The sequence below is a fragment of the Armigeres subalbatus genome, chromosome 1, assembly GCF_024139115.2.
Source record: "Armigeres subalbatus isolate Guangzhou_Male chromosome 1, GZ_Asu_2, whole genome shotgun sequence".
NCBI lineage: Eukaryota > Metazoa > Arthropoda > Insecta > Diptera > Culicidae > Armigeres > Armigeres subalbatus.
The window spans coordinates 89,667,031-89,691,184 of NC_085139.1; the positions used below are offsets into that span (position 1 = coordinate 89,667,031).

The 24,154-nt window shown below is 40.4% G+C and overlaps 1 protein-coding gene across 1 annotated transcript; it reads left to right on the forward strand.

The window, feature by feature from the left end:
- Positions 1-14,999: 14,999 nt before the first annotated feature.
- LOC134206335 (uncharacterized) lies at positions 15,000-16,515 on the forward strand. The gene is made up of 2 exons (XM_062682033.1): positions 15,000-15,407; positions 15,655-16,515. Exons 1-2 carry the CDS (start codon positions 15,000-15,002, stop codon positions 16,513-16,515), a joined length of 1,269 nt encoding a protein of 422 aa, XP_062538017.1.
- The last annotated feature ends 7,639 nt before the right edge of the window (positions 16,516-24,154 follow it).

Genomic DNA, 24,154 nt, shown 5'->3' on the forward strand with positions numbered 1-24,154 from the left:
CCATCTACAAAAGGGCGATAAGCTGGATTGTAGCAACTACCGCGCAATCACATTGCTGAACGCCGCCTACAAGGTACTCTCCCAAATTTTATGCCGCCGACTAACACCAATTGCAAGAGAGTTCGTGGGGCAGTACCAGGCGGGATTTATGAGTGAACGCTCTACTACAGACCAGGTGTTCACCGTACGTCAGGTATTGCAGAAATGCCGCGAATACAACGTGCCCACACATCATCTATTTATCGACTTCAAAGCCGCATATGATACAATCGATCGGGACCAGCTATGGCAGCTAATGCACGAAAACGAATTTCCGGATAAACTGATACGGTTGATCAAGGCGACGATGGATCGGGTGATGTGCGTAGTTCGAGTTTCAGGGGCATTCTCGAGTCCCTTCGAAACCCGTAGAGGGTTACGGCAAGGTGATGGTCTTTCGTGTCTGCTATTCAACATCGCTTTGGAGGGAGTAATACGAAGGGCAGGGATTGACACGAGTGGTACGATTTTCACGAAGTCCGTCCAGTTATTTGGTTTCGCCGACGACATTGATATCATGGCACGTAACTTTGAGAGGATGGAGGAAGCCTACATCAGACTGAAAAGCGAAGCTAAACGGATTGGACTAGTCATCAACACGTCGAAGACGAAGTACATGATAGGAAGAGGCTCAAGAGAGGTCAATGTGAGCCACCCACCACGAGTTTCTATCGGTGGTGACGAAATCGAGGTGGTTGAAGAATTCGTGTACTTGGGCTCACTGGTGACCGCCGATAACGATACCAGCAGAGAAATTCGGAGACGCATAGTGGCTGGAAATCGTACGTACTTTGGACTCCGCAAGACGCTTCGATCGAATAGAGTTCGCCGCCGTACCAAACTGACTATCTACAAAACGCTTATAAGACCGGTAGTTCTCTACGGACACGAGACCTGGACGATGCTCGTGGAGGAACAACGCGCACTGGGAGTTTTCGAAAGGAAAGTGTTGCGTACCATCTATGGTGGGGTGCAGATGGCGGACGGTACGTGGAGGAGGCGAATGAACCACGAGTTGCATCAGATGTTGGGAGAACCATCCATCGTTCACACCGCGAAAAGCGGAAGACTGCTGTGGGCCGGGTACGTAGCCAGAATGTCGGACAGTAATCCGGTGAAAATGGTTCTTGACAACGATCCGACGGGAACAAGAAGGCGAGCGGGCAAGGTGGATCGATCAGGTGGAGGACGATTTGCGGACCCTCCGCAGACTGCGTGGTTGGCGAGGTGCAGCCATGGACCGAGCTGAACGGAGAAGTCTTTTATGTGCAGCACAGGCCACTCCGGCCTTAGTCTGATGATAAATAAATATAAATACACAATTATTTGGATCCATTGAAACGGAGTCCGATAACAATTTTTGTGTGTACTTTATACCAACCTGAACAGCTTCAGGAATGGTATTTGTTTTGAACATTGCATCAATCATGTGATGCAATTGTTCAGTTAAGAAATCAAAATCGGAAGCAGACATGCTACCTGAATCGGCAACATGACCGTTATTTTCCGCTGAGATATGGCCATAAACCTCATTTTGAGAAGAGAAATTTTGTCTACCAGCAGCGATGTTTGCATACGTAGGTACATTGGAAAAATTGGAATTTACTGTGCTTGCTACCCGCTGACGAGCGGCAAAATTTGTTTGTGAATTGTGGTGGGTATGAATTGCTCGACCGGTAACCGGTTTCGAAATTTGAGCGTTTGAAGAATTTATACCCGTCGAATCTGGGATCCGATTGGAATTTCCCGTCATCAATTTTGCACGGGAATTCAAAACTTGTTTGCGTGAAGGGCATTCCCAGAAATTGGATTTATGATTGCCCCCACAATTTGCGCACTTAAATTTATTGGAATCTTCTCTCACAGGACATGCGTCCTTGGCGTGAGAGGTTCCACCACAAATCATGCATTTAGCATCCATGTGACAATGTTTGGTTCCATGACCCCACTTTTGGCACTTACGGCACTGGGTGGGGTTTTGGAAACACGGACATGATACATAATACAGGCCTTTTCCAAACTTTTCATATTATTTAGTTCACCTTTGTTAAAATGAACTAAATAAAATTCTTGAGAAATGCCCCTTTGGGAAGTACCAGAGTGGGATTTCTTTTTCATCTTAATTACTTGGACTGGTGAAAATCCAAGTAATTGAGAAATTTCAATTTTAATTTCATCCAGTGATTTGTCATCACTGGGAGACCTTTCAAGACGACTTTGAACAATCGCTCAGTTTTGTCGTCGTATGTGAAGAATTTATGGCGAATTCATTATTTTATTTATTAAATTAATACTGAAGAAGACGTTTGCGATCGTCAAAGGATCCCGGCAAAACGCGGCAGTCACCCTTCCTAGCAATCTGAAATGAAACCTTGATCCCCTGAAGGTTACTCAAGATTTCATTCCGAAAGCCAGAAAACTCGGCAACAGATACCACAATTGGCGGAATCCTTTGTTTCTTCGCATGAATCGAATCACCTGGGCTAAAGGTAGATTTGATTTGCTCAACTTCATCATTAATCAAATCGAACTGATTGCTCAGTTCGATAGGAAAAGAAACAATATCAACATTAGATTCAGAAGGAATATCTGACGTCTCCTGCTTCATTCTATTTTTCCGAGCTTTGGCTGGACGATCTTGAAACTTTTTTTCATTGAAGGAAGTGAAGAACTCAGAGACTACACCTTCCTCTTGTTTTTGTTAATGCTCATTGCTGAGCGTGGAGATGTGACCTTCTATGAGTTTTTTTTTTAATCAGAACGGTGTCCCTGCAGGATTACCACCGATTGTCGGAATTTGACTTCCGCAAGCGGGTCCAACGTAAAACGAAGGCACGGGTCCTTGCAAACATCGTAACGGGATCAGTGGGTACAAATGGCGCGTTGAAATTAAAATAGCTTCGGGTAGTATTAAAAACTTCCTTCCGCAAAGAGAGAAAGAACCGCACAGCACGAAAGCACGATGCGGTCTTGTCGATGAGATTCTGGTATGTGCGATTGACAGTGAACCAAACCGCAGGCTGCTATGGCAGCCTATAATCATGAAGCAGCTAAATAACTCCGAATTGGTGGACGACGTTGCACACCTTTATGGCAGGCTAATTATTAACGCCAACAAAACCAAATCGTTGGATGTGAACACTGCGATCCCTTCTAGCTCCACAGTAGCCGGGCCATCAGCGGAAAATGGTGAAAGCTTCCAATATCTTGGTAGCCAAATGGCGTTAGTCGGCGGCGGTACCAAGATCGACATTTGATGGCGGCCTCTGCAGTGTCGACCACCGCTTGCTCGACAATCCTCCCACCGCTTACAAGTACGGCGAAAGCCTGTTCAGGATTACGTAACGCAGAATTTAGTCATTTCGTCACTCTCCTCCCTATCTTAAACTTTTTGAATGAATCCTCTGAAAACAATTATGGATCGTCATACATCTCGCAAACCCCTCCCAGCTAAGCGTTGCGTAATTTATGGATGTTTCTTTTGATCAAATGAAATCAGATGAGATTGTGTTTCGGACTATGTTTAGGTATCAAATAATACCTACTAAATTTTCATTTTTACACAGCAAATAATTTTGAAAATTCAACGACGTTCAAAATTGCAACTCATCCCATCAAACGAATTAACATTTGATATTCAATTACATTTGATTGAATTTTACAAGAAAGCATCGTTTAAATTTATTTCGATTTAGAAGAGTAGTGATATCGATTGAAATTTACGTTTATTTGCATGCTCCAAATATGTGCATTAAAATTCATTTTTTTGTGTCTTTATTAAAGAGACTTTCAGCCCGAGGCTGGCTCGTCTCCGAGGATTAAAATACATTTAAAATCACAACATATTTTTTATCTGTGTAGGCTCCAGCGCTTTGTTCGCTAAGTCCTTTCTAACACCAAATGGTTTCAGCTTATGCTTAAAAGCAGACCCCACACGACGGAAAAAGTTTGACAAACTCTTGATTATTGAAGAAAAAGATTGATCGTGTGAGTGCGAACCCAAAATATTGAAGTAAATATTGAGGGAAATCAGAAAAGTCAAGCTCTATCTGGAATAAGGGCGAATGTCGCAAGAGAGAATTCTCTTCGCCGACTTCCCCTCTGATGTATCCTGTAACGTACAGTTCGATACTTACACTTTAGCGTGTAAGTGAATTGACAGGTCTGCGCTGCGCGCAACACTGTCTGAGTTCTCGTTAATCAATAAACGAACCGACAGGTTCTTTCTAATCGATCACTCGACCTGAACACATCGTATTTTTATTAGCTCCCGCGAATACCCCCAAGTCTCGGTACATTTCGGTAGTGGTTTTACCGGACTTATTAGTGGCGACGAGGAAAAAAATTGTGTTCGGTGCGGCAGCATTATACGGACAGTGAAACTTCTCCGTTTTTGCTCCAATCACCGTCGGAGGCACCATCGCTATCAACGACGAGCGGACTGTTTCGCCGCTCGCTCAATAGATATAGTGAAATCAAAGTGCTAATTAATTGGTGTCGTTTCGGTATAGTGAAAAAAGCATATTTAATTGCTAACCGAACCGCCATTTGGGTTTTTGGCGTGGTTTTTCCCGCAACAATAGAACCAAATTATTAAAACTTACTACGGTTTTTTTCTTTAGAAAGTGGTGTAAAGTGCTACAATTATATTCTAAATTATTAAGAGTGTTTCTTTTTATTCAAAACAGAAGTTCATCGTTCTGCACGGCGGAAGAATTGTGCCGCGAAAATCTGATTAATTAAGGGTCCACTTCTCGATTGATCGATTTATCGGGCACACTACGGACAGCAGGAGAAATTGAACAGCAGCCAAACCTTTGTTGCTGCGGCTTTTGTTTCACCCCGCCCGGGAGGTTTGATGTTTGTTCGTGGCAACAGGTAAAAGTAGCGGATCAAAAGGGTGAGTGAAAACTTTTTGGTTTATGCCAAAATTATAGTAATTAGAATTAATTGAGAAAGGTGATTCCGTGAAATATTGATAATCGATTTTCTTTTATGACTTGTTTTGATTAATTGGTGATTTTACTTTTCGCTATTGCCAAAGAATAGGCGCTTAATCAAAGGTAATTAAAACATAATAAATTTGCGCAAGAGAAGTGGCGTATTGAATGTAACAACTTGGTAAATATTCTTTTTGGTGATTTTATTTTTCGCTTATTCTAAGAAAAGCTGTGTAATTAATTAAAACTAAATTGGTGATTTAGCGCGTTAATTTTTATCAATTCGAAGCGCGGTGAACAATGATGCTTTTTGGCTTTATTTACTAGAACAAAAGAAAAAGAACACAATAGGAAAACAATATATTATTTATCCTGATTATTTGTCAGTGAACGTATTGAATGTATTGAAGCATTTCACTTATTGCAATTTTTTGTTGTATTACGACTTTGAGTGAACTTGTATTGTTTTTTTAGTTTTTGCTAAAATGTTGACAAATATGTCTTACATGGTAGCTCCCAATATTGAGCCCTACCGTAAGGGTCAATCATTTGCTTCTTGGATTAAACGTTTATCATGCCATTTCCGAGTGAATAAGGTGAAAGAAAATGAGAAAAAATACCAGATGTTACTTTTGGGAGGCGATTTTTTGTTCAATATGGCAGACAAACTCTTTCCTACAGATGAATTGTTGGAAGAACTTTCCTATGAAGTAGTAGTTCAAAAGCTTAAGGAGAGACTTGACAATAATGATTCAGTCTTACTCCACAGATATAATTTCAGTAGAATGGTGCAACAACCTGGCGAATCAGCCGGTGATTACATATTTTCGTTGAAAGTTCTTGCGGAAAATTGTGAGTTCGGTGATCAAAAGGATTACCTCATATTGGATCGCATTCTTGTTGGTCTACAAGATGGCTCACTTAAACATCGCCTTTTGACTGAAAATAACCTAACATTAGAACAGGCTGAAAGGATTATCGCTTCTTGGGAAATGGCGACTTATCATACAAAAATGTTGTCTAACAATAATGTTGACTCTGTGGCTTCAATAAATACCAAGCATCCATTTTGTTATCTGGATAATAAGGATTATAAACATAACTCGCAACTTGACTTCCAACAGTTTAGGTACCGTGATGAGTCTGCTAGTACATCTCATAGCCGAAGGAAAATTGATGGAAACCAACGGATGGTAGACCAGCGTATCTGTGATTACTGCGGACAGCGAGGACACGTGCGAAGAAGGTGCTTCAACATTAAGCGAGAGAAGAGCGATGAAGTCAAACATGTCGACATCCGAAAAACTGGTGTGATTCCGGATAGCTTGTCCCACCAACTGGATAGTTTGAAGACAATGGATTGTGGCTCGGATAACAATAAGGAAAATGACCTTGAATTGGAGTGTATGCGTATTTCTTCCATTGATTATTCCAGTAATTCATGTTTATTGGATGTATCTGTTGAACGTAATGTCATTCGAATGCGGATTGATAGTGGTTCTCCGGTAACAGTAATGGGAACAAATTTGTTCAACTCAAAACTCAACCTTCCCTTATGTAGAATGTCTAATCAACTGACTGTGATAAATGATTCCACACAAAACAAATCTGGTGAAATTGAGGTTGCAGTTGAATTGGATGGGGGACAAAAGAATTCAAATTTATTAGTGCCTTTTTGTGATGACCAGTTTATTCCTTTGCTGGATAAAACATGGCTGGATGATTTTTTCTCCAACTGGAGAAATGTTTTTGGCAATTCAATGCCATTTAACAACTATTACAAAATTTTGGAAAAACAAAATGAAGCACTAATTGCAGTTGATCAAATTAAAATTGTTGATGTATTTGTCAATTATTTGAGTAAAGCTGTGTGTAATGCTGATAGTGAAGGAGATGATTTTACAATTACTAAAAAAGATTGTGACATTCCCTACAGTTGGAGGGAGAACATTTTTAAATTGTCGGTGTTTGATTCCAAAATTCAGTATACTCTTTCGTTGGTGATGAATTTTGCGAACCTTTTTTCGCGAATGGCTTCTAATATGTCAGCTCCCACAGAATATAATGAATATTGGAATAGTGAAATAAAGAATTTTCCTGATAAATCTTTGGTCAATGCCAGGGTAAACAAAAATAATATTATGCAAGAAATGATTTATTCTGATTGGCTTGGGAGAACTTATGAAGATAGAATTTTGGCGAATCGACAAATTTTAAGATTTTTTGACGTGTGTTCTTTGTTCCATGACAAAGTGAATATACCGCAGACAATTCAAAAAAATTTAAAACTTTTATATGGCAGCAAAGTTGATGTTTTTGGAATAAAACGAACAGTGAAACACGCGATGCACTTTGTTGGAATAAACACAAATTTTATTGTTGCTTGTGACGTCTATGCAAGTGTGGCAATAAATCCAAAACAACACATTATTATTAAAATTTTAAAACGTAAACCTGCTACAAAACTTTTGGCAGTGAATAAATTCTCCAAAAGGGTGGAGGTAAAGTGGTTGATGGTAAACTGGTTAGTGATTTTTGCAAAGTTTACTAAACTTATTGCTAGTTTTGGAATGCCAGGCGTTATGTTGCTTGACAATGGTCTTCTATGCAAAAGATACAAGTTGAGCTTTCAAGACCTAACAAATTCATGTTTGTTTCCTTATAACTTGACATTGGAGGACAGTTTTCCTTCAGAAAAATCATATTATCATAAATGTATGTTAGTCTGTTTGATTAACTTTAAGAGGCATAACGTGCAGCATGTACGCAAAAAGCTGAGTAAAGCATTTTTCTGTAAACATGTCTCTAATAACTCATTACAGATCATGATTGAAAGCGAAGCGACAACCACCGTCCATCTCACTCAACTACGACTCGCTAATGATGGACGCGGCATGCCAAGGCGATCGATGCGTGTGGTCGAGACTGGTCGGCCGCTACTGACTGACGACGACACTTCTGTGGCTGGTCGGCCGCTACTGACTATCGCAGAATCCACGATGGCATCCGTAGGTGGCGACACTATCTGGCAGTTACCAGATCTGAGCGCGAGACAGACCCCAGCGCTATCGAAAGTGATCCATTTAAATAGAAATAGCAGTAAGAAAAGAAAACTTCCATCAGAGCCGGTAGTGCTTTGTGGCCTACCTTGGCGGTCTAAGAGAACTAGAATAAGAAGTGAATATGTTTTTTTATGATGAATAATTGTTCATTCGAAAGTTCTTTCTTTTAAAGAAGGAAGAGCTGATGTATCCTGTAACGTACAGTTCGATACTTAGAGCCCGCACATAGCATACGTTTGCGTTGCGTTTGACAGTTTTCCCATGGGAAATATGTCAAACGCAACGCAAACGTATCCTATGTGCGGGGCTCTTACACTTTAGCGTGTAAGTGAATTGACAGGTCTGCGCTGCGCGCAACACTGTCTGAGTTCTCGTTAATCAATAAACGAACCGACAGGTTCTTTCCAATCGATCACTCGAACACAACACATCGTATTTTTATTAGCTCCCGCGAATACCCCCAAGTCTCGGTACATTTCGGTAGTGGTTTTACCGGACTTATTACCCTCTTTTAAATTAAAGTGACAAGCAGATGATTTCGTTGCGATTTTTCCCCTCCGAATGAAAGAAAACAATGAAAACTTGCATTCTGATGTGATTAACCGCGAAGAAATCCACTGCCTGTCACTTTTATTTAAAAGAGGGGAAGTCGATGAAGAGAATCCTCTCTTGCGATATTCGCCCTTTTACCAGATAGAGCTTGAAGTTTGATATTCTTTTCAATATTTCCCTCATCTCCCCCGCAGTTTGCCCACAGGAGTCGATGACGGTTGAGTGGGTGCGTGTTTTGTGCGTTATACCGCTATTTGATTCATATTAGTTCAAGAAAAAATTGAGTTTTCTTCAGCTACGGCCATGCCGGCAAATCAGTGAAAATATTGAAGAAAAGTTTGATGAAAAGTTTGACGAAAAAGTATTGTCAATATATGCCTCGTGTAAGGTCTGCTAAAAGGGAACTTGATTTCTGTCCTTTTGACCCTTCCTTCGGAAGTGTCTATAATTCCACTTTGTATGCATTACGCAGGTGTGTTACGTATTAATCTATCAAGAAATCTCGTGATTTATTAAATAAAATGTATGGTATTTCAAGCAAATTCACTTTGATATTGAAAATATAATTATAACAAATGATATGACATGGAATTATGCTTTTTTCTTATTTGTTTCAAAGAAACAAATGATTTTAAATGAGGAACATATAGAAGCATGTACAAAAAAATCTTCTCAGAAAAGCAAAAACGTAAAAATTTAAAGCGATTTCAAAAATTTCTTCAGTGGAAGCTAGATAGCAAATGTGAGCATGTTTTGAGACACTAATAGATTACTTGTATGCATGTATGTGTGCGTATGTGTGCAAATTCTGAAATTTACTACCATAAAAATCTCGCTCATTTTTAAGGTATTGAACAAGTTTAGTTTTACCAAATTAGGCATCCATAAGGCGAAATATATGTTATTATTGAACGCTATTGAGTTTCGCTCAGATCAATGACTGATTTAGTAAGTTCTGGATTAATTAATATCGAGGTCTCTGGAAATTACGAGTACAATATATGCAACCAGCGTCACGATAGTTACTAACCATCTTACAATAGTTATTCAATCTGACGAGCGCCTTATAGATAGGCAGCATGAAGTACAGTACGTTATCATTCGTTGAGTTGTCAATCAACCCATGACATCCGCCTTTGGGTAGGCAATTATTTTGCACTTTCACGGTAAATCGCCGTGGGAAGCTGAGTAGTTTTATCTCGATTTAAATACTGGAGTCTGGAAAAAAATTCCTTATGACTAAGGAAGGGTCAAAATCTCACTGTAGGTGGATTAATCAGGGTTTTTCTTTGTTGTGGATCTTCACGCTTTTCAAATAGTCTTATTTCGGCCGGAGATACGGGTTTGAGAACGATACACTGCCAAAAATATCTATATAAGATATATGTGTCGCCGTTATACATTTTTGCAATAGCTCCACCCTAATATAATCGATATAGAACCACACATAAATTAAATAATTGCTAATTCGAGACCACACATAAAGCTTATTTGGACATATATTTTATTAGCAGTTTTGCATGGAGAATGGTTATGTGTGCGCTGATAATATCATAAGTTTATATATTATACATCATAAGTTAAATCTATTGATTTTTGCCAATAAATATGTGTGGATTTTTAGTAATGTAGTCATGGGATCATATAAAAGCGTCTACTCCAGTAGGATTCGATGGCAGCCACAAGGGGGACAAAACAATAAGTGATTCAAAAATTGATTCTTCTTTTGACTATGCGTTAGCTATGGATGTGGTAAACTCCTTTGTCAAAGGGGGTTTAGCGAGGCGGAAACGGAGTGACGAAGGCTGCAACTAGCAGCACCAGAGTCACCCCAGCAGTGATGGGGTATAGCCCTATCAGCACGCTCGGCATGCTACTACCCGGAATGCGGGTGTTCGCCGACCAACTCGATAATATCAGTAAGGAACTGAAACAGAACCTTCGGATGCTCCGCCACTGTTCGAGTCGCAAGACAAGAACAGGGCGCGTTTATCAGGCGGGTGGTGGGAGAAGAAAAGGCCGACAAAAGTGCCCAAACCGATGCTTGTCTGGACGGAGCAGTTCGGGGTGCCAAGGAGCACGAAGGGCGTCGACCCGAGAAGGCGACTTCTCGGTCCAATAAGGCGAAAGGTATCAACAAGACGCAAGTCGCCGGGTCACAACAGGGTACTAGCCGGCCAGTGCCATCGGCACAAGGAACCGAAAATCCGTGGCAGCTAGTCAGTAGGGCAAAGAGGAAGTCGACCGCATCTCGATCGAAAGCAAAGGAAAGATAGGAGGCCTTACCCTAGCAACACACATGTTCCACATGGGTTACTGTAACTTATATGTAACCAGATTCAGTCACATTTAAGTTGCTGCAACCATTTTGTCTGACTTGTGCTGCTCAGGTTGTTGGTGAAACTGACAAAGATAAGTACACCGAAGTCTTTAAATTGATGCGGGCGGATGAAAAGCTTTCGGCGCTGGGTCAGGACGTGCGAAGCGTCAGAGGCACCAAGACAGGTGAATTGAAACACGGTGCGCAAGCTAGCGGGACGGACTATAGCAGCTGACCCAATAGTTCTTGGGTAATGGCACCGAGGTGAGGTCGTTGGGGGTGGGAGTGACCCTCCAGTGCAAGCAACTGGACGAGGTCACAAACGCGGATGACGTGATACAGGCCAAGAGTTAAACTGCATAGTTCCTACTAGAGACTTTCCCGCTAAAACGATCGGTCGCTCAATGCCCGCAGGGCGATAGACGGTTCCATAAGTACGACGGGTAGTGACAGCGCATTAGACCGACCCTATGCGAAGAAAAGGTCCATCGCCTAAGGAACAAAATAATTGTGTGGCTGGTAATATAGTGAACCCGCTGATACCCCCCTTCGACCTCTCAAGTGAAAATTAGGGTCCTGTGCTCAGAAGAAAATTTGTGAGCGTGAGTGTCACGGTGAAAACTGAAGAGGTTGCGAAGACGGTGCGGAGAAGTTCAAAAGTAGTGATACTTGATACTTGATGGGCTACAGCTCTTCGATGAACCTACGCCGAATGGAGTATCCTTCTCCACTGGACTCGATCCTGTGCCAATTGCTTCCAGTCGCCCTGAACATTGAGCGCCCTCAGGTCCTCTTCAACTAAAAAAAGCCATCGTGTACGCCGCCTTCCACGAAGCGTGCCGCCTCTTCCGAGTTCTCTACCAAATATTATCTTCGCTTGACGTTCTTCCGGCATACGAACAACGTGACCAGCCCACCGTAGTCTGTCGTGTTGAATAAGCTTAATAATATCCAGCCCTTTATACACCTGGTAAAATTCATGATTCATGCGGCGCCGCCAGATACCGTTCTCCTGTTTACCGCCGAGTATTGTCCGCAGTACCTTTCGCTCAAATACTCCGAAAGCTCTCCGATCCGCCTCTTTTAACATCCATGTTTCATAGCCGTATGAAGCCACAGGAAGAATCTGAGTAGTATACAACGCGGATTTTGTCTTTGTTTTCAGACTACGGGACTTAAGCTGGTTATACCCATAGTGATCATCTAGCAATTCGCTTTAAGATCAGCTATGGCGTGCAACATCTGAGGTCCGGGGATCCCTGTCAGGTCCGTGGGTGGAGGACCACTTCGACAGTGAAGTTTTCACCGTGGCCTTGGGACTGGAAGCCAACACTGAAGGTCTAAGCGGGGATGCGTTGGTAGCTGTCCTATCACGCGCTATCACTGTCCTATCAAATGACAGACGCCTAGTACACTGGTGGAGTGCCGAGATTGCGGCCCTTCGATCAACCTGTTAAAAGGAAATGAGCAGCAGAGTAAAACACCAACACGTCCGTGTTGTGATTAGGCATAGTGATTAGGTTAATCTTAACACAACCTACCTCAAGGCTAGACGAAGGAATGCAACGTGCCCGCTCCGAGGATAAAAGAGCGGACAGCCGTGAAGTGCTCCTTTAGCAAGGCCATCAAGAGCAGCAAGAGAGCGTGTTTCTGATGGTAATGAAACAAGCTGGTGCATCGGATACTATCGGAATAAGCGAAATAAAACCGGATACGCTAAGTAACAACTTTTGCATTTATTGACGATTAGTTTTGAACTCTTTGAACAATATTGCTGGAGAGAGGCAAGCGCGTTTTGTCGTTAAACGGAAAACAGTGTTGCGGGTTTGTTGGTAATAAAAGAGGGATGATTATATCTCCCAACGGTTTGTTGTTGACTCTTCCACGATATTGCTGCACCGCTAATCAGGAAAACATAGCCAGAAGTTGATTTCCATGTCGTACGATCGCCGGCCCAGTCGGCGTCAACGAAGCCTATTAAATCCAGAGATGATCCGGAGAATTCGATTCTTCTATCAATCGTTCCGCGAAGATAGTTCACTACCATTTTGGCAGCCGCCCAATCCGCTTGCGTTGCGAAGGTTGATTTACTCGGCGACTTAGTACTGAAACTGCTGCAGCGATGTCAGGACGAGCGTTGACTGCTATATAAAGAAGAGCTCCCACCAGACTGCGGTATTCGACAGTGTTGGGCAGTAGCATCTTCTGAACTACCATGCGCGTATTGCTCATCCCTCGGCGTTCTAGCTGATGTCACCAAGGCCAAAACGTTAAGCCGTTTGTTGTATATATAGCCTCTCAAACTCACACTATAATAGCCGCTACTGTTTCTATCCACTTCTAGACCAAAAAGTATTTGAGTTCTTGAGAACAGTTGTTTCGAATTGTTTGCTGAACTTTTCATACACTAAGTATGTCTAATTCATCCTCTTCTTCACTTGCCTCTTTTTTGCAAATTGAATATCTTTCGGATGCTTGATTTACCCAATCGTCACATGTGTGAATTTCTTCGGGTGGGATATTTAATTACTTTATCCTTTGAACGTTGCTGATTGATCATCGTTCAGTAGAAATACCCTCAACCTCGCTAGTAACTCTGGTAAGATGTAATCACTGGCGTTAGTGAGTTAGTCAGTTAGTCAGTCAGTTAGTCAGTTTCACTGTTAGGACATCTAATACAACACTTAACTGTTCTTTCCATTTTTTGTGTGGAAAATAGCAGGTAATATTATTTCTCGCTCGTCCAGATTGACATAGTTCTGGACTTATCAACCATCCAGCTTTCCAGCGGAACAGTTCGAACAGCATAACAAATCCAGTGGTTTAGGTTCAACTGAGCTATTTACGCGACCGAATCCGTCTATCAACCAGAGGGGTGCATGTTGTTAACGCTGGGAGCACAGATCAAGCACATTGGTGGGAACTTGTTGATCCTCACCTCCCCACTTCCTGCACTGAAGTAAGTTATTCAGTTAGGGCCTCTACACCTACAGTAATAAGATTTATGACCGTCGCCGAAACTCCTGAAACAGGTCTGAGGTATTTTGTTTGTGCTCACTGCCCAAGTAACATTCTAAGTTTTATGAATTACTACAAGAGCGTTATAAACCGATATCTATAAAACCATGGTAAATGCACTTTTACCTTGGTTGCATCCACCAAAACCTTATGGAGACCAGATTTTGTCTAGTTGGCCCACTCTGGTAGAGGTTCTGAAAGGTTTATTGACGAGCCGTTTCATGACTAAATTGTCAAACGAACATGATTCGATTAACACGCTGAAAACCTTTTGAAAACCATTATAAACTGTATTAAAAATGCGTTGAGAATTTTTAAAAACCAGTTTTGGGCTACCTTCCCTAGATACCTGCTAAAATATTTAAAAACAGCATCTCTCATAATGTAGTTGGATTTGATAAATTTCATTCAGATTAGACGAATTCATTTGACCAAATAAAATTAACAGAAAAAAACAAGAGTCATATGTCTCCATCATCAAAATTTAAAATAAATTCTTTTTGTGATTGCCAAAAAATCTTCGTGTATAGTTGAAATTTTAAGTGCGGAATGAAATTTATTGTGAAATGTGCTAAAGGAAATTCGAAAAAACAAATGCGCTTTCTAATATCAATATTATTGCAAATTATCATTTTCCAGAATAAAATTATCATGGACACTAGAACAGGTAATATTCGGTTTATCATTATAATTTCATATATGCATAAAGACATACTGCTGTTCTTTAAAAATAATGTTTTATTTTGGTGTAAATACCATAGTTCTGTTTCTGAATAAATTCGCCTAAAGTCAGATAGTATCATGGCGGATGAATTAACAAAATAATTCCCAGATCCATTATCGTAAAAAAAGTTGGCCTTGTCAAAATTCACTATAAAAGCGAAACATTTCCAAATGACATTTATGCAGATAATGTGCATGCCAGATTGTTTTTATACCAACCAAATTGCTGTTTTCATTCCTCTTTTGTTATTTTTCGCCTTATATGATGACGAAGTTGACAGTTTAAGCAAAATAATTGAAGCAGTTAGCTGAAGTCAGTTCCTATATTTAAAACCGAAAAACGAGATGCCTTACAAAATAGTGCAAACGATCGAGCGAGGTGAAACCTGCCTAACAGTGGTTCCGTCAGGATGGGAGGAAAAAGGTACTCTACATTGGCCAAAAAAGAATGTGGTTGCTAAACTGTCAGCCGATGAATTTTCTGTGCCATCGCCGAAATGGGAACGAATGGACTGCGTAAGAAAAAGAGAATTCAAAACTCGTGCCGAAGCTGAAAGGGAGTTGGAACGTATGGAAGCTGTATCTGATACGGAAGCGGACGAATCTTCCATTGCGCCGCCTTCCAAGAAAAGCTGCCTCGGAACAAATCAAAGCGGAAAAAACACGGTAAAAGACTTCAATAGCCTTTTTTTAGTTCCTGGTCAGGAGGTCAACACCGAAGCTGAACTTGTTAACGAAGAGGTTCCGAACCAGGTATGAATGAATTAGTAAATTGACGAAATTGTTCATTGCCTTAAAAATAATTATTGAGGCTCTTGTAGAAAGGATCCAAAAAGTACGTCACGCAAAAATAGCTTACCCTTCCCACTTGTTCACACTTTTTGTGCCTAACCTGTATGAATATACACCATACTCCTCTGCAGGCGGCTTCTTTTGAAGCGGAACGTACTTAACAAACGAACCCCTTATATCCCGTAACCTGTTCTTTTATGCATTCCAGAATTGTACTATGTCAACAGAAACTATCATGCTGTTTGCTCCTGGAACAACCGAATGTGAACCTGGGTCATCTGGCACGGTGTTTTCGCAGGGATCAGTTCAGGTGACAAGTCAGCAGGACGTTAATCTTGACCTCAAGGCTAATCAGCAAACGATTATGGAGAACCAGCAAATAATTGTGAACAATCAAATCAAACTGATGCAGGCGCTTGCAAAACTTCAGACTGGTGTCGATTATTTAATGGAGAATAATATGTTTGGCAACCATCAGTCTAAAGATCCTGCGAAGATACTGCTGAAACCTGTGAACTCTCTGGCCGAACTTATTGATCTGGAAGAGAGTCTGAAAGAAGCCAATACGATTGATAAGTACGTAGTCAACATGGGATTCATCTGTGGAACTGACGGGAAGGCATCAGGTATGGACAGCTGCTATAAACTCATCGATTACTTTATTACGCGAGAATTCATGCATTCATGCTCGTGGACAGGAAACACCAAAGTTACTGACGAGAACAGTCCAATAAGCACGCTGCAGACTGCACAATCTGAAGCTACTGGGAAGATTCCCTTGAAGTTTTACGTACATTTTCGTTCGCTGTTCTTAAAACTCATTCGCATGGCTGACAAGGATTTCACGGAGATGAAATGTGATGAGTTTTTCAAACGTGTAATGAAAAACAGCAAGGCAAGACTACTCGCAAAATCTTCATCAAAGCATAAAAACCGTCCTTGCAACCTCAAGTATAAGTCACGGAAAGTAGAGGCCACAGATGGAATAAGTTTGGAGAAAGAAGACTTCGAAAAAGGATCCGAGCAAACCACCGTTCAAAATTTGCTGGAACAAACACAGCAGGTTTAGTGGAAATGTATGTTGTTATTGAACACAAGTTTTTTTTTAATTTTAAGTAATTATCTTTTTAACACTATGCTGTACTGCGTATAACTTTTTTTTATTGCCAATGAGTATTTGAAACATAATAAATACATATTTCAAACTATATATATAACAAGTTTTATGGCAGCACATTTACAAACATGGTATAGAACACTTTCACTAGATAATAACTAAAGTTGTATATCCTTGACTCACCAATAAATAGTTTACCAACAGTATATTATATATATATATACATTCACTTCACAAAAGTTAATAAAACTAATGACTCCAAACCCAGCTCCAAACTTAAACTAGAATGCTTAGTCCAATGTTTATACCAATGCATCGGTATCTGCTGATAAATGGATGGAACAACATAAAGTATGTTTGTGTTGTTAGCCATCCAAATAATACATGCATTGAGATTGATTTCCAACACAAGCTACGTCACAGCAAAATCAAATAGGAATATTTTGTTATTTTCAACCACAACCGTAGCGTTTGTGTTCGTGAAAATTTTCGACGAGCGCAATTGCGAAACAAATTGCATAATTACATTCGAACGAACTCCCATAAGAAGCTGTGCAATTATGTACGGTAACATTTGTTTTGTTCACATTTACTTCATATTTGTTCACATTTACATCGGGATGGGTGTCATCACCTTTACTGAAGCACATCGCTCCCATCCACTGCCTAATGGAGCAAGGGCTGCTTTGTCTCTTTTTCGCTGCAAAGAAAACAACGAGGCCAGTAAACTGTAAAATTTATGAGGAACGAAAGAGAAAAAGATGTTTCCGTGCAGTGCCCTATATGCTTGCAGAAGGTCTTCTCCATCATCTGGTATTATAGTTCCAGTTGGAAATCGAATTTCGAACTCTCGAAAACCAGAGTGTATGTAAATAAGAGTGGCGACACTGTCAGAATTGGAACAGAATTCATCTGTCATTCCCATACAAAATCGTGTTCCAAACGAGCAGGAGACCTGTCAAATGCGGCACATGTCGCCACTCTTAATTACATACACTCTGTCGAAAACCAATTTTATTCGCGTTCAATTTATAGCGCATCATTTCGCAACTAGTGCACATTGTTCGCAACTAGATGCGCTATACAGCGCACCAGGTGCGCACTAATGAAATTTGCGACTAATCGGAGAAAAATTGATTTTCGCGAGTTGAAAAATTCGGTTTTGAGCTGCACATATAATACCATGTATTCTCATTGCAATAATCCCGATTTGCTTCAATAAGGTCGGAACGAACCCAAAAGTATTGTATTTGGAATGCTCTGAACATTTTTTAACAGACTTGACGTTTCACTCGATCCACCCTGGTCCACCCGCTGTGGGTGACAATGTTTATATTATTTTGGCAACTAATACAAGCTTAGAGCACATTTGCTCATACCTTTACCCACATCGAAATAATCTTTCGTTTGTTGTTTATTTTGTATTATTTTCGACAGTTTTTTCTTAAACATTCTACGATAGCATCTTAAAAGTTATATTTTGTGTAAAAAGAAATAGTTTTTGGAAAAAAGTGGCTGTTGTATTTTGCTGAAATCCAGCTGAACGGTGGGTGTGTAGAAAAAATCTGCGCGAATTCTTGGATATTACAGATTGGTAAGTGTTAAGGATATTGCTGATAAGCGATAACAGTATGATGAGAAATTTTATGGAAGAGCGCATTTAACATTAAACTTGTTGCTATTTCAAAATTATATGGAGTTGCATACATAGCTGCGTTCAGGACCGGATTTAGCCGGAAGGGGGCCGACAGTTTGTGGGGCCCCAAAATGTACATAAAAGGTTGGTTTTGGTACATAATAATTGTGGGGGCCCGGGGCCATGGCCCCCCCGGCCCCCCCATAAATCCGGCCCTGGCTGCGTTGCTACTGCGTTTCTTATTGATGCCAAAAGATATGTCTCTAATTTTGGTTTTGACATGGTTGTTTTTTTCGAATAATTCAGTTTATTTCACATGAGTTGATCACCGACGTATGATACAAAAATAAATGTAGATGATGACATTTTCTATAGAGTATGCAGTAACGGAATGAAAACGGTTTCTCCGGAATGATTAATAGGTATAGCTACCATTTTACACTTTATATCATCAGTTTTGTAGTATTGCGGTGAACTTTCTTTACAATTTGAACTGTAGATGTTAAGTCTGGTAGATAAAAATGGCTTTCTGAAGAACGTACCAATTTGTTTCAAATGTGAACCATAAATGTCAATAGAACAATTTTTTTTGTTCCGCATGACTCATCGCAACAATGTTTCCTGACTTAGTTAAAAACCATTTGTTCGCTCTATCGTTACTTAATGAATATTCGTTCATTTCAACTCTTGCGTATTGAGCTGAACTGGTTGATAGATTTTCTCGTAATATCTCTTTCGTTAATTTTGGACATGAATCAGCTATGCAAGTGCTGGTATATTCATTACATGTTATTTCATCTATTTCTAATAGTCGTTTGGCAACCTGTGACAAGGGTTTGTTTCCAGTTCGCAGGAGCTTCTTGATTTGACAGAGTTTGCTTTCGAACGGATATGCACTAAAGTCGGACAGTACCCCAAACTTCTTAACATCATTTACTAAATGGTTCAAATTATGCACATTGCTGGTGATGTAATCTTCACCGTAAATATTCTTGAATAATTCCAAATAATGCTGTATCAATTCATTTGCCAAATCGAGTAATTGATCATAGACTTTGACGAACAAATAGTAACAGCGCAATAAAGTACCAAGAAGTGCTCATAAATGTCTGACGGTAGCACAGGTTTCAACACAACTATTGAAATATAGTAAAAAAAAGTGCGATATTCTGTCCCCTTCCAATGCGCTAGGCAATCGAGACCTCGAACAGATCTATGAATTTCGGCGGGCATTTTCATTTGTTTTAACCTTTGTGACACTTCTGCTGTGGTTTTAGCAGACCACTTTGTCCTGTAATTTCCCATGTTTCCATCTCGCCACCCTATTAGATGTCGTTTCATAATGCCCAAGTCAATGAGATGAAGGGAATCTGCAACCGGAAAATCATCTATCATATCCATGGGCAGCCTTAATAGAGGTGAATCGGTTTTATGATGTGATCCGTAAAACTTATCGCGGAATCCACGGTCGGTGCGCAAGTTCGATTGGATTTGCGGGTAATAGTTACAGTGTGAGACGTACGAGTATTCACCCGCCACTGTGCACTTTTGGCAGCCATTCTGTGCATTAAAATTGGCGACTCCTGTGAATATTTATAATAAAATTGTTATAAGATTTACGTTTAAAACATAATGAAATAATGTAAAGTTTAAATACCTTTTACAAATGCTCGAGCAGGAGAGTCACATATAAAACATCTAATGGAAACCGAAATTTTGTAACCATTAATGATAATTCCATTCATATACACATCTTCCATCTCATCAACAAAAGGTGTCAAAAATTGTACAACATCAGCCGGCTTGTGTTTACCAGAGTAAATGCCAATTATCATTGGTTTTATCTGAGGCATCTCATGAATGCTGAACAAAATTGGCCAGAATTCATCTTTAGCACTTCTGTAAATTGGCAATCCATCTATATTAATTTTCAATGATAAATTCAATGGCACTGAAACTTCCGAGCAGACCCTCTCAATGCAAGATTTGAGACCATGATGCCAGTATTGACCGTTTGCTCTAGTTTGAATCGTTACACTCTGTGGAGTTTGTACAAGAGTGCGAGGATCTCTTGGAAGCACATTAGGAAGACGAGTGTTTAAAATGCACAACAGCTCTTTCAGTGCGTTTTGTTTAACATTGTAAGTTACCGCCCAACTTCGAAGAGCCTTCAGTAAACGAATGTTATTCACCATTTCGTTGTTGGTAATGTCATCTTCCTCGTTCTCCGAATCATCTGAATGATATTCTTCACCTCCAGAATATTGGTGTTGAACATGCTGGTAATTAGAAGTATCATGGTTCTTTGGTTCAGTCAGCTCATGCAATCTAATAGTGTCCTCGGCTATTTCAAATGGTTCATTGGTTTTTGGAGGTTCTGTTATCTGCCGGACGGTATCAGTGATGTCGGTATTTATCGACGGATCTAGATGTTTGATACGCAACTTCGAATTACGCGATATTGTACAATTGTTGTTGCAAATGGTTAAAAAGTTTTCTCTAATTTTACGTTTGAACGATCCACTTGTTTTAATTTTCTTCAGCTTGTTTTTGAACGGATCCATCTTTCAGAATACAAACAATTTTCACAGTAATTTAATAATACATTTATTTATTCCGAAGAGTAACAATGAATACTCTATGGTTACATCTCAAACTGAAAAGCCTTTTTTCGACTTTTGTAGCGAGCAAACATGTTTATCGACTATTTTGTGAAGTCAATAATAAATAAACGCTCGCTGAGTTTATGATTGATTTGAGAAACAGCTTTGTAAAGGGAAGAACTGCTGCTTTAAATTTCTTTTTAAATCCAGATAGTTTTTGAATTCATCACTGGACTTCATAATGTTTTGAAAATAACTTCAACGTTTGACATTCTTAAATGTCCCTAGTAAACGAAACAACATGTTGATTGCTTTTATAAAACCATTATAAATTAATGTAAAAGCCAAACGGCAGCTCATTTGTTACTTGGGTGGGCAACATAACTTCAGCTTGGCTTTAGCTAGCACCTTCTGGGCCTCCGCCAAGAAAACTGCGTTCACATTCGACTTTTCCTCAATTGAATCGCGGTATCCTGATCTCTCAATACATCCACCAGGTCCATCCATTGGCTTCGGTGATTTTCTCCAGTCCTTTGCTCTGGGTCACCATTACTGGGCATTACACTCTTATTTGCACCTCATCACTCAGTACCTCCTCTGCCAACTGTTTTTACGCGGAACTCTTCCACGCAGCATCCAGCTACAGTACAAGAATTATTTCGCCTTCTTCGACTTTCAAATCTCCAAGGCAAATCCAATGCAAAACCAAACCAATTCATATCAAATACAAATCCAATCCAAATCCAATCCAATCCAAATTCAAACCAAATCCAACCTACATCCAATCCAAATCCAAATTCAATCCAAATCCAATCCAAATTCAATCCAAATCCAATCCAAAACCCATCCAAATCCAATCCAAACTCAATCCAAATCCAATCCAAATTCAATCCAAATCCACTCCAAATCCAATCCAAACCAATCCAAACCAATCCAAACCAATCCAAACCAATCCAAACCAATCCAAACCAATCAATCCAAACCAATCCAAACCAATCCAAACCAACCAAACCAATCCAAACCAATCCAAACCAATCCAAACCAATCCAAACCAATCCAAACCAATCCAAACCAATCCAAACCAATCCAAACCAATCCAAACCAATCCAAACCAATCCAAACCAATCCAAACCAATCAAACCAATCCAAACCAATCCAAACCAATCCAAACCATCCAAACCAATCCAAACCAATCCAAACCAATCCAAACCAATCCAAACCAATCCAAACCAATCCAAACCAATCCAAATCCAATCCAAACCAATCCAAATCCAATCCAAACCAATCCAATCCAAACCAATCCAAACCAATCCAAACCAATCCAAACCAATCCAAACCAATCCAAACCAATCCAAACCAATCCAAACCAATCCAAACCAATCCAAACCAATCCAAACCAATCCAAACCAATCCAAACCAATCCAAACCAATCCAAACCAACCAAACCAATCCAAATCCAATCCAAACCAATCCAAACCAATCCAAACCAATCCAAACCAATCCAAACCAATCCAAACCAACCAAACCAATCCAAACCAATCCAAACCAATCCAAACCAATCCAAACCAATCCAACCAATCCAAACCAATCCAAACCAATCCAAACCAATCAAACCAATCCAAACCAATCCAAACCAATCCAAACCAATCCAAACCAATCCAAACCAATCCAAACCAATCCAAACCAATCCAAACCAATCCAAACCAATCCAAACCAATCCAAACCAATCCAAACCAATCCAAACCAATCCAAACCAATCCAAACCAATCCAAACCAATCCAAACCAATCCAAACCAATCCAAACCAATCCAAACCAATCCAAACCAATCCAAACCAATCCAAACCAATCCAAACCAATCCAAACCAATCCAAATCAATCCAAATCCAATCCAAACCAATCCAAACCAATCCAAACCAATCCAAACCAATCCAAACCAATCCAATCCAAATCAATCCAAACCAATCCAAACCAATCCAAACCAATCCAAACCAATCCAAACCAATCCAAACCAATCCAAACCAATCCAAACCAATCCAAACCAATCCAAACCAATCCAAACCAATCCAAACCAATCCAAACCAATCCAAACCAATCCAAACCAATCCAAACCAATCCAACCAATCCAATCCAATCCAAACCAACCAATCCAAACCAATCCAAACCAACCAAACCAATCCAAACCAATCCAAACCAATCCAAACCAATCCAAACCAATCCAAACCAATCCAAACCAATCCAAACCAATCCAAACCAATCCAAACCAATCCAAATCCAATCCAAACCAATCCAAACCAATCCAAACCAATCCAAACCAATCCAAACCAATCCAAACCAATCCAAACCAATCCAAACCAATCCAAACCAATCCAAACCAATCCAAACCAATCCAAATCCAATCCAAACCAATCCAAACCAATCCAAACCAATCCAAATCCAATCCAAACCAATCCAAACCAATCCAAACCAATCCAAACCAATCCAAACCAATCCAACCAATCCAAACCAAATCCAATCCAAACCAATCCAAACCAATCCAACCAATCCAACCAATCCAACCAATCCAAATCCAATCCAAATCCAATCCAAATCAATCCAAATCCGATCCAAATCCGATCCAATCCTTCGGAGGGTTGTTCATGCTTTTCTATTGGGTCGGCAATCTATACAACGTTCTGCTCGTGTTATTTGCTGCCTTCCGTTTCGGAGGTGCTGATTTATTCATACTTTTCGGGTTGGCAACCTGCACGTCCTTACTCAGTTTGGGAGTTACACCTGTGACCATTATTCGTCGACGCAACTCCTCAATGTGCCTTTCCGCCAGCTGTTTTGTTCTGTAAAGGGACGAAGAACCCTTTGCACATGTATATACATAAAAATGAGGGGGCCCTCCTTAGCCGTGCGGTAAAACGCGCGGCTACAAAGCAAGACCATGCTGAGGGTGGCTGGGTTCGATTCCCGGTGCCGGTCTAGGCACTCATGATATACGAATGCAGAAATCGACATTGTTGTTTCAAAAGGGCGAAAGTCTCAAACGTAAACATTGATTTCTTCTGCTGATTCAAGGAAGATTAGAGACTTCTGGCGGTATTTTCCACTTCCGTTCGATAGAAGGCGCGGAGCGCCACCAGTTCCATGTAGTTGTTAGCTGGGAGCGATCCTAGTTGTTGAGGAATTTGCAGGTAAAGGGATTGTTTACGTTTGCGACATTGGCCCTTATGAAACACCCGTGTCGAAATGGTAACCTTGCTTAGAAACCTCGCAGTTAATAACTGTGGAAGTGCTTAATGAACACTAAGCTGCAAGGCGGCTCTGTCCCAGTGTGGGGATGTAATGCCAATAAGAAGAAGAAGA

What these genes read in the sequence shown, in the direction of transcription:
- LOC134206335 (XM_062682033.1), top strand. Translation starts at nt 15,000, where the DNA reads ATGCCTTACAAAATAGTGCAAACGATCGAGCGAGGTGAAACCTGCCTA. An exon ending in ACGAAGAGGTTCCGAACCAG is followed by an intron (nt 15,408 to 15,654) that starts GTATGAATGAAT and finishes TATGCATTCCAG; the next exon opens with AATTGTACTATGTCAACAGA.